This window comes from Lissotriton helveticus, chromosome 5_1, assembly GCF_964261635.1.
Source record: "Lissotriton helveticus chromosome 5_1, aLisHel1.1, whole genome shotgun sequence".
In the NCBI taxonomy this organism is placed as follows: domain Eukaryota; kingdom Metazoa; phylum Chordata; class Amphibia; order Caudata; family Salamandridae; genus Lissotriton; species Lissotriton helveticus.
In genome coordinates, this window is record NC_136065.1 from 644,470,497 (window position 1) to 644,483,853 (window position 13,357).

The 13,357-nt window shown below is 48.6% G+C and overlaps 1 protein-coding gene across 1 annotated transcript in view; it reads right to left on the minus strand.

The window, feature by feature from the left end:
- The window catches only part of LACTBL1 (lactamase beta like 1), a 602,504-nt gene that overhangs the window by 21,232 nt on the left and 567,915 nt on the right, over positions 1-13,357 (minus strand). Inside the window, exon 6 of the mRNA XM_078643034.1 lies at positions 5,335-5,440. Coding sequence (XP_078499160.1) covers positions 5,335-5,440 — 106 coding nt within the window. The remainder of the gene's footprint in view (positions 1-5,334; positions 5,441-13,357) is intronic.

The window sequence follows — 13,357 nt, forward strand, 5'->3', positions numbered from 1 at the left end:
GCTGTGTCTCCAGGTCGGGCTGCGTGGCTGCCTCCTCCCGGTGTGCTGTCTGCAGGGAGACCAGGTAGGACGGGTTTGTGCCCGTTTTCTTTTTTGTTTCTTGGCGGGGCGCATTGCTTCTTGCCCCCGGGGACTGCCCCTCTGCCTGCTGCCCGGTGAGGGGCTGGGCATGGAGCAGCCCCCTTGCTGTAGTCCCTCTGCTCCTCTGCAGTACACCGTGTAGGTTATCCTGGGCTTCCCTGTGCCTTTTTTTCCATCCGCGGGGCTCCTCGGCTTCACGTGACCTTTTTCGTGCCGACTGGAATTGTGAGCCGCTGACAGGTACATCGCAATGCCTGCTTGGGCGTTTTTCTTGCCCTGTGGATGATGTATACCGGCCTTGGTGCTGTGCCTCAGTGAAGACCTTTGGTGGCACTGGTTTTCGCTGGATGGCTTCCGTTCTTGTCCTGCTGCTCCATGTTCCCTTTGGTGGTGGCCTTGACGGTTGTCTGCCACTGGGTCTGCTCCTGACGGGGTCACATGGGGATTGGTTGGGGGTGTACTGGTGTCCTCTTCCTCTGCTGCTGGGTCTCCGGTCCCCCTGGGGTGCTTTTGTCGCACTGGGCTCTGTGGGGGTTGTTCTGCCTTTCTTGTCTCATGATGGTGCTGGACTTGATTGTGGCTGCCCTGTCCTGTGTTCTGGGGTTTGGGTGAAGCCTTCCGCGTCCCATCCTCAACCGGCTGGTCCTGTGTGCGACTGGTTCCCATCTGGATCCTTGGGTGTGGATCCTTCTACCGCCTCTGCTCTGCATGTGGCTCCGGGGTGATGAGCGTTCGGGCAGTGGGTCGCTGGACTCCTGTGCTGGTCGGCAGGGTTTTCCTCCTTCCTGCTGGGCGGGGCCTGTGGGTTTCTTTCCTTGGTGTCCCCAGCCCTCCCGGTTGGGCTTGCCCTTTTGTGCCGGGGTGGGGGTTGGTGCTGTGTGTAGCGTACGTTGCTCGTACTTGTTGTATGTGCGTGGTGCGTGTGGTTTTGTCCGCTGTGGTGCTGCCCTGCTGACTGTTGCTTGTCGGTTTCCTGTGCGGCCTGCCGTTGGCGGTCTCTTCTCAGCCCTCCTTCTTCCTTCTGCACTGTGTTGGTCCTGATTGGTTTCAGGTTGGTCTGCGCGCTCAGTTTGTGCCGGGGCGTTCGCTTCTTGGCTGCGCGTCCCTATCTTCCTCCAGTGGCTTTGCTCCTTGGTGGGGGTCGCCCCTTTCCTCCAGTTGTGCTGTTGGACTCTGTCCTGGCCGCGCTGCTTGGTAGGCCGGTTGTTCTTCTTGGCTGCTGCCGTGGCACTGGCTGGCCTGTTCTCTGCTTCTTCTGTGCCCTCCTTGGTGCAGGGTTTCATGGAGTTCGCGGTGGCGATTCGTGGTGGCTGTGTATCGCTACCTTGGGCCCTCTGCTTGCCTTGCCTTGGTTGGGGCGTCCTGCCTTTCTCACGTGCCTTGCACTGGGGCCTCTCCGTGGTCCCTGCTGTGGGTTTCTCCTCCGTCTTTCGGGTGGGCGCGGTTTTGACAGTTTTTTTGCCCTGGCTGGCTGCCTCTTGGTCTGAGTGCCTTGCCCTGTTGGGTTCCTGTCACTGCTGTATGTTCTTGGGTGCTGAGTCGGCTTGGTCCGGGTTCCACCGGTTTGGAGAGGGTTTGGCTGTCTCCAGTGCCTGTCTCCGGTTCCTGCTGGGTGGCTCTGCTGGACTGGGTGTCCTGTTTGCTTGCCATGTGTTCCGTCTGCTGGGTTCCTGTCGGTGGGGCTTGGGTCTGGGGCCCGCTCCTTTTTGTTGCTGGGGCTGGGGTGTCCAGCGGCTTTGTGCCTGTCCTGGTTCTCCTGGGGGTCTGCTCCTGGATTCTGCCCGTGCCCTTCCATGTGTTGGCCCTTCGGGCTGCCTTTCCGCGGGCCCTACCTGGTGGTTTTTGGCATGCCCTGTGTTTTGGGGTTGCTTCTCTCCACTTCCCAGTCACTGCTTCTTTTCTGCGTTTCCTGCGGTTCTATGTGGGATATGCTCGTTTCTGTGTTGCGACCTTCCACTTCGGCCTCGGGCCTTCGCCCTGGGTCTTCCCACATGTCCGGACGCTCTTGTGGCTCTCCTTCAGTCTGTGCTCAGCCCCGTTCCCTTGTCCGGCGGGTGCCTGGTCTCTCTTCGTTCATGGGTTCGGGCCTTGTGGCCCCGGGGGCTCCTCCGGCATGTCCTGTGGCTGCTTGTGCTGGGGCGCCTGGCTTCTACGGTTTTCCCTGGGCTTGTTTTCTTCTTCTCAGCCTGTCCCTCTGGCTCCTGTTGGGTTGGTCTCCGGGGTATGTTGTCCCTGCTGCCCTTGTCGGTCGGTCCACGGGGGGGCTCTCCTGGTGGCTCGGCCGCTGTTGCCTTCTGGCTCGGTGTTCGCTGGCTCCTCCGGCTCCACTTGTGGTGGCTTCGGTTGCCGGCCTGTTCGGGCTTGGCTGGCTTCGGGTTCCTGCTCTGGTTCCTGCTGCTCTCCCGGGGGTCCGCTTGCTGGTGGCTGTTGCGGCGTTTTGGGCTTGCCCGGTGCCCTTTCGGGGCTCTCTGCGGGTCTGTGGGTGTTGGCTCCGTCTGAAACTCCGGTGGCGTTGTCCTTTGCCACAACCGGGGTGGGTCCAGGTTCTGGTCCTTGTTTCTTGGTTGCCTGCGTCCTGTTTCTGTGGACTCTGGTCTGGGTGCTGGGGCTGTCGGCTCTCTGCCTCTGTGGGTGACCTGTGTGCTGGCAGTTCTGTTATGCTGGGTCCTTCCTTCCTCCTGGGTTTTCTCTCTCCTTCCCTGTGTCTGGCCTGTTGGTGGGTCTTTGGGACCTCCTTGTGGTGGTCCTGTTTGTGGCACTGGGGTCGGCCTATGTGGCCCGGTTCTGGTCTCTGGACTGGGGTCCCAGGTCTTTGGGGGGGTGGGGGGCGTCTGGCCCTCACCTAGGCCTCTGGCTCTTCTGTGTGCTTTCCCCTGCCCTGCCTGTTACGATGCTCGGGCCTTTCTGGTGCGGGCTCTGTGGGTCTGTGCTCGGGGGTTGTTGGTTGCCCCCCATTGGCCTTGGGCGCCTTGTTTTCCTCTCCTGTCTGGGTTGTGTGTCGCTCGTATGGTGGTTCCTTCTGGTGGCTCCATTCCCTTTGGAGTTTCGTGTCCTTCCCCTGGGTTCTGTGCGGGGTTTGCGCCTGCTGACTGGCGGTTGTGCAGCTGGACTTGGCTGTGTTGGGGGTTCCTGTTCGGTTGGCGGTGGCTTGCGGGCTTCCCCTCGGTCCTCCTCTTGGCTGTCCTGTGCTTGGTGTTTGCTGGCCTTTTTTTGTCCTGCTATTCTGCTCTGAGTGTTGTTCCCATGGTGCTGGCCTCCTTTTGGTGTGGAGGTTCCCTCCGGTTGGGGTCATGCTGGGGTTGTCAGTGGCCCCTCTGCGGGTGCAGTGGGCAGCTTTCCGGCTTCTTGGTGCTCCTGGCTTCCTTGCGTGTTGCCTGGGGTCTGTTGCCTGGTTCTTTTTTCCGGGTCTGGTGTGTTTGTTCCCCGACCTGTCAGGCCCTTCCCTTCGGGGTCTTTGCTGCTGGTGTTGCTTGTCCTGTCCGGTCCTCCCTTTGGGCCCCTTGGGTGTCTTGGGTTGCGGCTTTTGCCTTTGGGCTTTTTTTTTGTGGTTGCCATCGCCCCTGTGTGGCGCTTAGGGGTGTTCTGGGCCCTGTCTTGGTTGTTTCCTTTCTGTCTGGGCTGGTCAGCTCTTTTGCTTTTGGGTCCAGTTCCGTCCTTTGTCCCTTCCGGTGGCTCGGCATTTTGGCTCTGTCACGGGTTGGTTCTGCCTGTGTTCTGTCCTGCTCCTTTCTTGACTGTGGAGTCTCGTTTGCTCAGTTTGGCTGTCCAGCGTCTTTTGCTGTGGGGCCTGCTGGTTGTGGAGTCCTTCCGGGTGGGGGTCTCTTTGTCTATTCGCTGTGGTCCGACTCTGGTTGTGGGTTTCGGTCCACAGTCTTGGTGGCTCTTCCTCTTATGGGGGTGGTTCCTACCTTTGGGGGTTCGGGCCTCGGGGTCTTGTCCTCTTTGCGGGGCCTGGGATGTTGATATGCTGTGTTTGGGGGCACTGTTTTGTGTTCTTTGTCACTCAGTTGTCCGTCTCTGTTTTCTTCTGCTTGCTATGTCCTCATTCGTACTGAAGGAAGGCGAGGGAGGGACGGGAGGTAATGCATCCATTTCTAACGATAATGGCATTATTCCTAGTCCTACTCCCTCGCCTTCCTTCGAGGACCCTCCCTCCCTCCCGGTGCACTTCAACTGAGTGCTAGCTCGGCTTGTTGATGTACAGGTGGAGGTGGGGGCGGGCAGAGTTGTTATGCTGGGGTGGGTCTGGCTGGGAGGCGGGGCCTCATTCGTACTGAAGGAAGGCGAGGGAGTAGGACTAGGAGTAATGCCATTATTGTTAGAAATGGATGCATACAAACTCATATGGAAATTGAAATTGACTAAAGCTAATATATTGGGTAAGTACAAATTTGAACAAAAAAAGAGGGTCTGAAAACAAAATATCACAGCAGGAATCCAATCTCACAATTGGTGATGCTGTTAGTTTGGAAAATGTGCAAAGTATGGGCAGAGCAGCAACATGTCAAGTTTCTGGTTATGACACCACTCAAGAGGGGAAACGTATCACACAGAGAACATAGAGGGTCAACGTAGGCTACAGTCATGGAGGACAACACCTTCCAGGACAAGATCTGAAACATGCTATCCCAGCCATCAAAGTACTAGGAGTTGATTTCCAGGTCAGGGAGCGTAAAGCCTACAAAAAGGTTAGTGACCTCAAAAGACAGTTTCTGGCAACATTGTTTGTATCCCTTGCTCAACATTACAATTACAATGCGCACCTGGAAGGAGGGAGTTTTGGTGATGAGTATCTAGTCGACAATTTCTTTTATTACTTAAGCATAAGCCGAACTACTTCCCAAATATAGGGTTTTAAGCATTTTACACCATTTTTTTGTGAACTTCGAATGAGACCCCAAGATTCAAAGCAAAAAAAACGTTGCACCCTTTGCAGTTTTTCCACAAAAGTTAACAAATGTTGCAAAAAAATCACAATTTCGCACACACCCACAACTTACTTTATGGCATAATACGAAGTTTTCAAAACTATAAAAAAAAATACTTTTATATTTTGTGACTGCCACCAAATCCCTCCAATTCAATGCCTCTTTGCTTCAACTCTTCAGAGCTGAATTCTGTGGTACCACACCAACACAGAAAAGATCGGTGTTGCACCGCAGCTAGAGACATATAGAAACGCTGACATGCAGACTTCAAATAATGCTTCACCATGTTTGATCATGAATTAAGGGCCACAGTTCAGCCACAAACCTGGTGCCTGGGTCTGCGACAAGCACATCATCTTTGAGAAGTGAAATAGCCTCCCCTGTGCTTCCTTTCCACAGCAGGTTAGTGGCTCGCAGTCTCCTTGGCAACCCTGTGCACGGGATTAAATAACAAACAGCATGAGTGAAACTATTCTCAGCGTGTACCTAAGGTAACATAACAAACTAGTGGGCAAATACGTCAGACACATTGGAACAAACTGCATCACAGGCGCCTTTAATGTACCCAAGTTAATACGAAGTGCGTTTCAACATTTCCACATCAATACCAATTATTTTACTTCAGAAGAGTCATCTAAATTGTACAGCGGTGGCACCAAACCGGATGTTGGAAAAATAATGTCTAAACAACAGGGTTTGAAGAAGGTAAAATGAGCTGACCTTTCAATGTACAGCATTTTTTACTTGAATCACAGCTTTCAGAAAACAGGAGTGGCTCGAGTGTGAGGACTGCTTGCTCTTTAGTGGCCTTGGCAGGTATTAGGTCTGGCTCACAGCGCTTTTGTCTGCCAATGGAGTGCTAACAAATCTTTAACTTATACAAAGAGTGTGCTTTGGCCTCAAGGGTGAACTTTGGCTCCACCCAAAGGAATATTACCCTCTCACTTTAAGAGAGCCAAACCATGGAGACCCACCTAAACTGATGCTGTGGTCCCAGGTGGCTCCCAATGCAGGTATGATGACAGTTACATGTTGGACATGGACCCTATCTAGCGGGGGAAACAGTCGGAATATTGCGGCCTCAGCCACGTGTGTTCCGACATCACAAGGGTAACCATGCTTGCCTTAACCGCGCATATGTAATGCATATGCGCGTTCTAGTTGCTGGCTGCAGCTTGGCGGAAGAGCAGGAAGAGTAAAGATTGGGACAAAGCGGTGAGGTAAGTGGGGCTTTGGGGGAGTTGGGGGTAGTTTGAAGGGGTTGGGCTAGTTTCCATGGCTTTGAGTGGGTCGGGGGTTTTAGGGCTCAGACAGGGGATGGGGTGGGGGGTAGTTTGTTTGGGTTGGGGTAGTTTTGGGAGATGGGGGTTGGGGTAGCTTTCAGGGCTGGGGGGGTAGTTTACCGGCTAAGGGGGCAGTTTGACTGGGGCAGGGGGTAGGTGGGGGTAGATTTTAGGGGGTGGGGCTGGTTTTAGGCCTCAGGGAGGGGGACTGGGGTCGAAGTAGTATTTAGGGTCTGAGTTTTAGGGGTCAGGACAGGGGACAGAAAAGGGGCTGCTTTCAGGTCAAGGGAGCAGTTGGACTGGGGCAGGGGAAAAGTGAGTGTCAGTTTTTATTTAGGGGTGGGGCCTGGATTTAGTGCTCAGGGAGAGCGCGAGTGGTCAAAGTAGTTTTTAGGGGCTGGGGGTCGAGTATTAAGGTTCAGGATAGGGGGTTGGGGAATTTTATAGGGCTGGGCTGTGTAGGACAGACCACAGGAGGGTAGAATATTAGGGCTCAGGGCAGAGGGGCAGGAGTGAGATCTTCATCACACATGCCCTTTTACCAATATTGTCTTTACAATGAAATTGCGTGGTAAATGCAAGGGTGGTAAAGATATGAGTGGTTAAGACGCCCTGGTTCAGGCAACCATTGTGGAGGCATGCGTTGTTCCATCACACAACCATCACACAACCATCTAGGGATGTGTCCATGTCAGGTCATGAAAACCTTTACATTCAAGGATAAAGCTAACTGGCATACTGGATGCCATATTGAGTCACTGATCCTACAAGGAGGGACTTCTGGTTTTTAGAGTATGCATGGCCTCTCAACCAACCCATTCGAGGTCTAACATATCCCATGTCCTTGGGATACGCCAACCCCTCCTCTTCTATTGCAAAATCCTAAAGGAATATAGAAAGGGAAGGGGAAGGTTAGAGCAAGGGTAGATAAAGCCAGAGCAGGTAAGGAAACAGGGAGGAGAATAAAAAGACCAAGGGCCATATGTATCAAGCTAATTAGCATTCGAATGCTAATTAGCTAAATGGTATGTATCAAACATGTTTGATGCAAAATAAGGAATAGCAAAATTTGCTATTCCTTATTTTGCGATTGCACTTAAGGAATCGCAAATTTTGCGATTCCTTAAATGCAATGTATCAAACAAAAAATATTCAAAAAATGCCATTAAGGATTCGCAAATTACCACCAACTTCTAGTTGGTGGTAAATTGCGAATTCTTTTCAAAAAGCTTTTTTCCAAAAAAACAAAGGTGCCATATGACGCCCATACATGCCCTTAGGGCATGTATGTGCGCCATATGCCCCCAAATGTCTTTTTCAGGGGTGCAGCAGGGTGTTCCTGAGACACCCCTGCACCCTTGAAAGAATTCCTAATTTGCGATTAGCAAATTGCTAATCGCAAATTGCCCCTTCATTCCTATGGGCCTCCTGGCCCATAGAAATAAATGGGTAATTTGCGATTAGCAATTTGCTAATCGCAAATTAGGAATGGTAAGGAATCGCTATTAAAAAGCGATTTTGTACATACATACCGTTTTGCGAATTCCAAATAGCGATTCCTTAAAATTCGCTATTTGGAATTCGCAAAACGGAACTATGATACATATGGCCCCATGTCAGTTATCTGACAGAAACTCCATCTTCTTTCTTCCAGACAAACAGGGTATGGAGAAAGGAAGGGTGGCCCACATTATAATTTATGATACTTATGAAAAAGCAAGAAGAGCAGCAGGCCCTGGCAGTTCTCCTACATAGGAACCCTCTTCTTCCTTCCAGGGATTAGCAGGCTAGCAAGGGATTTAATAAATCTCTCTTCTGGAAGAGTAACAAATAAAGCGCCACTAAACCTGCCATAAGGAATACTTCACTGTGTGCTACGAACACTATAGAACAGACAGCACCTATTATCTCTCTATGAAAGAGAACCATGGATTGAGGATTAAAGAAGGAAAATATCTCAAGTGTTACTGTATTCACTGTTAAGAGGCAAGATGAATAAAGATGTAATTACTCAACATCTCCTAATCAACGTTTGTCATATATCACAGTTCCTTTGCAGATTAGCTAAGAAAACAGCAAATCGTCCCTGTAGACACAGTGCCACCCTGCACAGAATTGTGTACCTGAAAGGTGTCACTTGTCACCTTAAGAGGGCCCGAATACTTTTTTGACTGAGGGGCACTCAAAAAGGAGAAAAAACTACTCACCAGTCTAATTAATTTTGAATGAAGGTGAAGGCTTTCCAGCCTGGGAATTCAGGTGGCAAATGCAAGGATGCCATGTAGGGCCCCCCAGAGAGTCAAAGCTAAGACCCCTACCTTGCCCCTTTAACCCCTTCCATGCTCGTGACAGAACCATTCCGTCATGAGTCAAGGTTAGGCTGTGCTGATGACGCATTGGTACGTCACGACCACGCCCGCGATTGGAATGTCCAGCACAGGGCTGGAATTCCTGCCACACGCAAGCGGTTAAAACCCTTTGTACAGCGTGTGTTACTCCTGACCTCAGAAATTGTAACTTCGGTGCCAAGAACATAGAGATGGCTCACCCCTTGTGAGTGATGGGGCTTCATTTCACTTGTTTTCTGCCCATTTTTATAATACTAGTAGTGAATAATAGCATATTGTTTACTATTAGTGTTAAAATGGAGTATTTGAAGCTCGAATGGGACCTTCATTTACCCCTAAAATAAGTTAAAAAATGCCTTTAAATGGATGTTGTGTGTGTGCTTGTGGGTGAGAGTGTGCTTGTGAGAGAAACAGTGTATGTATGTGTAAGATTAAGAGTGATTGCTAGTGAGTAAGAGTGGGCAATCAAAAATGAATAAGAATGGGTGTACGGAAGTATTCAAAAGTGTGAGATAAAATCCGTGATAGTGAGTGACAGTGAGTGAGTGTAACTGGGAGGGGGAATGAGTGACTCAAAGTGAGTAAAACTAATTGAGAATGGGTGAGTGAGAGTAGGACTGAGAAAGTATGCGTGAGAGTAAGAATGAGTGAGTGTAAATGAGTAAGTGAGAGCAGAAGTGAGTGCAATAGCGTTCATGAGAATGAAAGAGTGAGTGCAAGTGAGTGAAAATGTTTATGTGATTGAGTGAAAATGAGTATGATTAAGTGAATGTAAGTGAGTGGAGTGACAGTATGGAGCGTTGCTTACGAGTCTCCGTTTGGTCCTTTAATCCTTGGCATATAGAGGATGCTAGCTAACTGGAGGCAATTCTTAACAGATACTTGGGCCAAAATACTGGCACTTGCATTCTAGAAGTAATATCTGCCATGAGGAGTAGCCATGGTAAAAGACCAGTGCTGCCATAAAGGAGATAATTATTGGAATAGGGGCGCCCATGGAAGAATTGTGACACTGTCATAATAGAGGTAATTCTTGGCCTATGAGACACCAGTGGAAAAATGCTATTGCTAACATACTTGAGGAAATTCTTGGTATAGAGGCACACATGGCAAAATTCCATCATTAGCACATTTAAGATAATTCTTGGCATAGGAGAGGACAACTATGGAATAAAGCAGGAGAGCAACCATGACAAAATACTGGTCCTGACACAATGGAGTTCATTTCTGATATACCACATTTTGAAATACATGAGGTCAAATCATGTTGCGCACCAGGTTTCATTGGCTTGGCACACCATGAAAGGACTAGAATATTTAATAAGTGCCCTTTCAGAGCCCATGGCTTTTTAGGAAATTGATGTGACAGTTGGTCTTTTAAAAATGCACTATTTCACCCCATTTTTTGTAAAAAAAAATGTTTTGTGGGTGAACCCTGCTGAACCTCCTCCTAGAAGAGGTTGGCTCATTTACTTTGCTCTCTCACTAAAATTTAGGGTAAGTATTGCATTATCTGTACCACTTTCAAAGATAATGTCAGCACATTACAATAGCTGGTATCGAAAATAAACATTTGTTTTGTGTTTTTATATGAATCACACAGTTATTATGGAACTTCAGAAATGTCTATTATTTTGATGTAATCAGGGTTAATTCATGTGGCATCACTTCCCAGGAACATCCAGGACCAACAGTAATATGAGTTCCCTTTCTGTGATGTCAGTAAGGGCAAACTGCATGCAGTGTCTCTACTGCAACCCCTGGTATTTTGGCATATTAACCCCAGTGGGTAATTATGATTTTCTTATCTAGTGGGCCGCTACAACAGCCACACATATTAAAAGGCGAGGCTTTCGAAGGGATGGTACACTTGCAGCCCCCAGCACACTTACAACTTCCTCCCCTAATGTCCTTGTAGCTCAAATGTTTGCTCTGCCACTGACCAGCATTCTGTCCCATGTTATCCCACACCACCAACTCTGGGTTCAACCAACTAAGAACTGAAGCAGAAGGTTCAGCCAAACTCCACATACAGGGACTGATCAGTTAACAAGTGTTCAGTGAGTGAATCAGGGTGCATAATGCAAGGCAAGCAATGGAACACAGAGAAACAAAAACACTGGCAGCAGATTTAAAGAGAGAGAAGGCAGCTTTTAAACCTCTAACATTTTTACCAATTGGTCTTGGGTTATGTGCTCTACAGTAGACAAATTGCCCCTATTTTTCAGGGACAGAACACTTGCGAACCTCCCCTTGTGGAAAGAGGACTTGCTTCACTTGCTATTAGGCAGGTCACGTTGAACATCACTCCATTTTCAAAGACTATTGGCTTTCCGGATTTACTATCCTAGATTTTATGCAGTTTAACTGCCCAGAGCATGTTGATATTGTTTGGATCCCTTTTTTGTCAAATATGTAAGGGGTTATTTTGTTTTGTGAACAAGCAGCACAACATTCAATATTCTAATTTAAAAATTAAAGAACACATTTGAAATCACTCAGGAACCCCTTGACCTCAATTAAGCAACAACTTTGACCACTTGCATTTTTATTTTTTTGCACACATTAGCCATTGACAAAAGTTTGTTTAAATGTAGACTTTTGTAAACAAAAATGGTTGCATGTTTTCCTGGTTAATGATAAGTAAGAGATGATCTTGTTATGTTATGTTATGTTATGTTATGTTATGTTATGTTATGTTAGGACTACTACGCACATCTCACCTGGAAGGGATTGAGCAAGTGGCTCCGTATGCAGGGGGAGGTCATTCCAGGCCTTGGGCGTGAGGTACGAGAAGGAGCCACATTCAGTCTAGATCTCTGGACACAGGGTTGTGAGTGACCATGATGTTGGCAATCGTAGATTTCTGGTAGGGGTGTGGAAGTTGATGTGGCTGTTAAGGTAAGCAGTGCATAATTTGTGCTAGGTTCTGTATGTGTTGGTGAGGAGCTTGAAGAGTGCACATTTGTGAACAAGGAGCCAGTGGAGCTCTTTGAGACGAGGGTGATGTGAATGTGCGGTGGGAGTCTGAGGTGGGAGGCTGGCTCCTGCGTTTTGTATGACCTGAAGTCTCCCGGTCAGTTGGGCAGTGATGCAGACATAAAGTGCATTGCTGTAGTCCAGGGTCGCATTTTTGTCTCTTTTCATTGGGAGCCATTTGAAGATATTTTCAGTGGATCTTTATGGTGTAGAAACAAGATGAGGCATATACAATGACTTGGCTGGTCATCATAAGTTGGTTGTCCACCATATGCTCAGGTTCTTGGCTTGATTGGTTGGGCAGAGTGTTGGTCTGAGGACCGGGAGGCTACCAGGTAGTGTTCCATAGGGAAGTGTTCTTGCTGAAGGGTACCACATCTGTTTTTCTGTGTTGAGACAGTTGTTCTACATCCAGCTGCTGACTTTAGAAATGCATGAGATGAAGTTGGTCTTGGTGTTTTATTGAGAGGAAGAGGATGAACTGGGTGTCTTCCGCGTAGGAGATGATGGTGATTTTTGCCAATTTCCCTCACGGTCATTGTGTGACCAATTACATTCTGGTGGGGTGTGAACCTTCAGTGGTGCACATCTAATTTTAGAGCATGGTGATGGCATTGGGCTTCTCAAGTCTACATTGGTCCAGTCCACCGCGTACTACCTGAGAATAGATGTTCCTTTCAAGAGTTAATTTTCCCCAATCTAAGTGAATTGTGTCTTCTGATTGTCCAACTAGGATGTTATTTGTTAGTTTTTTCTAACAGCAGTCAGGTTTTTAGTTTTTAGCTTGATAAAGTAATTTAATTTGAACTACTTTAGTGGCACTGTCTGTTTTATGAGTGGTAAAACTCATGCGGTTAACAGGAAGTGAGTGCTAACACTGAAGAACACCACTTTGTATTCATGCACTTCTTTTTATGCATGTATCTTTAACATTCACAATTATCTACATGAGTATTGAGAACCCAGTCCTTGCTGTGTATGGGCTTCGCTCATGTTGACAATAATCTTTGCATGGATGCTGCAGATGATTATGTGTGCCAACAGGGGAACAGCCATCACAACGCAACTTTTACTACGCGTTGCTATTACATCGCATGCGATGTTACAACGTTTATTGAAAACTACGCATACCATTACATTGCATGCGCTTTTACAATGCATGCGATGTAATGGCTATCCATGCCATTGTGAGGAAACTGAGGCTGTTTCCTCACAACGACGTGCACCGCCATGAAGCAGGAAGCAGGACCTGGGAGCAGAGACGGCAACGCTGGAACCACGAGGAAAGAGGTAAGGCAGATTGTGCTTGGGGTGGGAATAGTGTGGGTAGTGGTTTAGGTTAGGGTCGTAGTGTTTTAGGGTTAGGGGTAGTGTAGGGGTGGGAGTAGTGTGGGTAGTGTTGCAGTGTCATAGTGTTTTAGGGTTTAGGGTAGTGTAGGGGTGGGAATAGTGTGGGTAGTGGTTTAGGGTAGTGTTGTAGTGTCGTAGTGTTTTGGGGTTTAGGGTAGTGTAGTGGTGGAAGTAGTGTAGTGTTGTGTTTGTATAGTGTAGTGTTTTAGGATTTAGGGTAGTGTAGTAGTTTAGTGTTTTAGGGTTTAGGGTAGTGTTGTACTGTTTGTGTAGTTTAGTGTTTTAGGGTTTAGGGTAGTGTATGGGTGGGGTGGGAGTAGTGTGTGTAGTGGTTATGGGTAGTGTAGTAGTGTTTGTATAGTGTAGTGGTTTAGGGTTTAGGGATTAG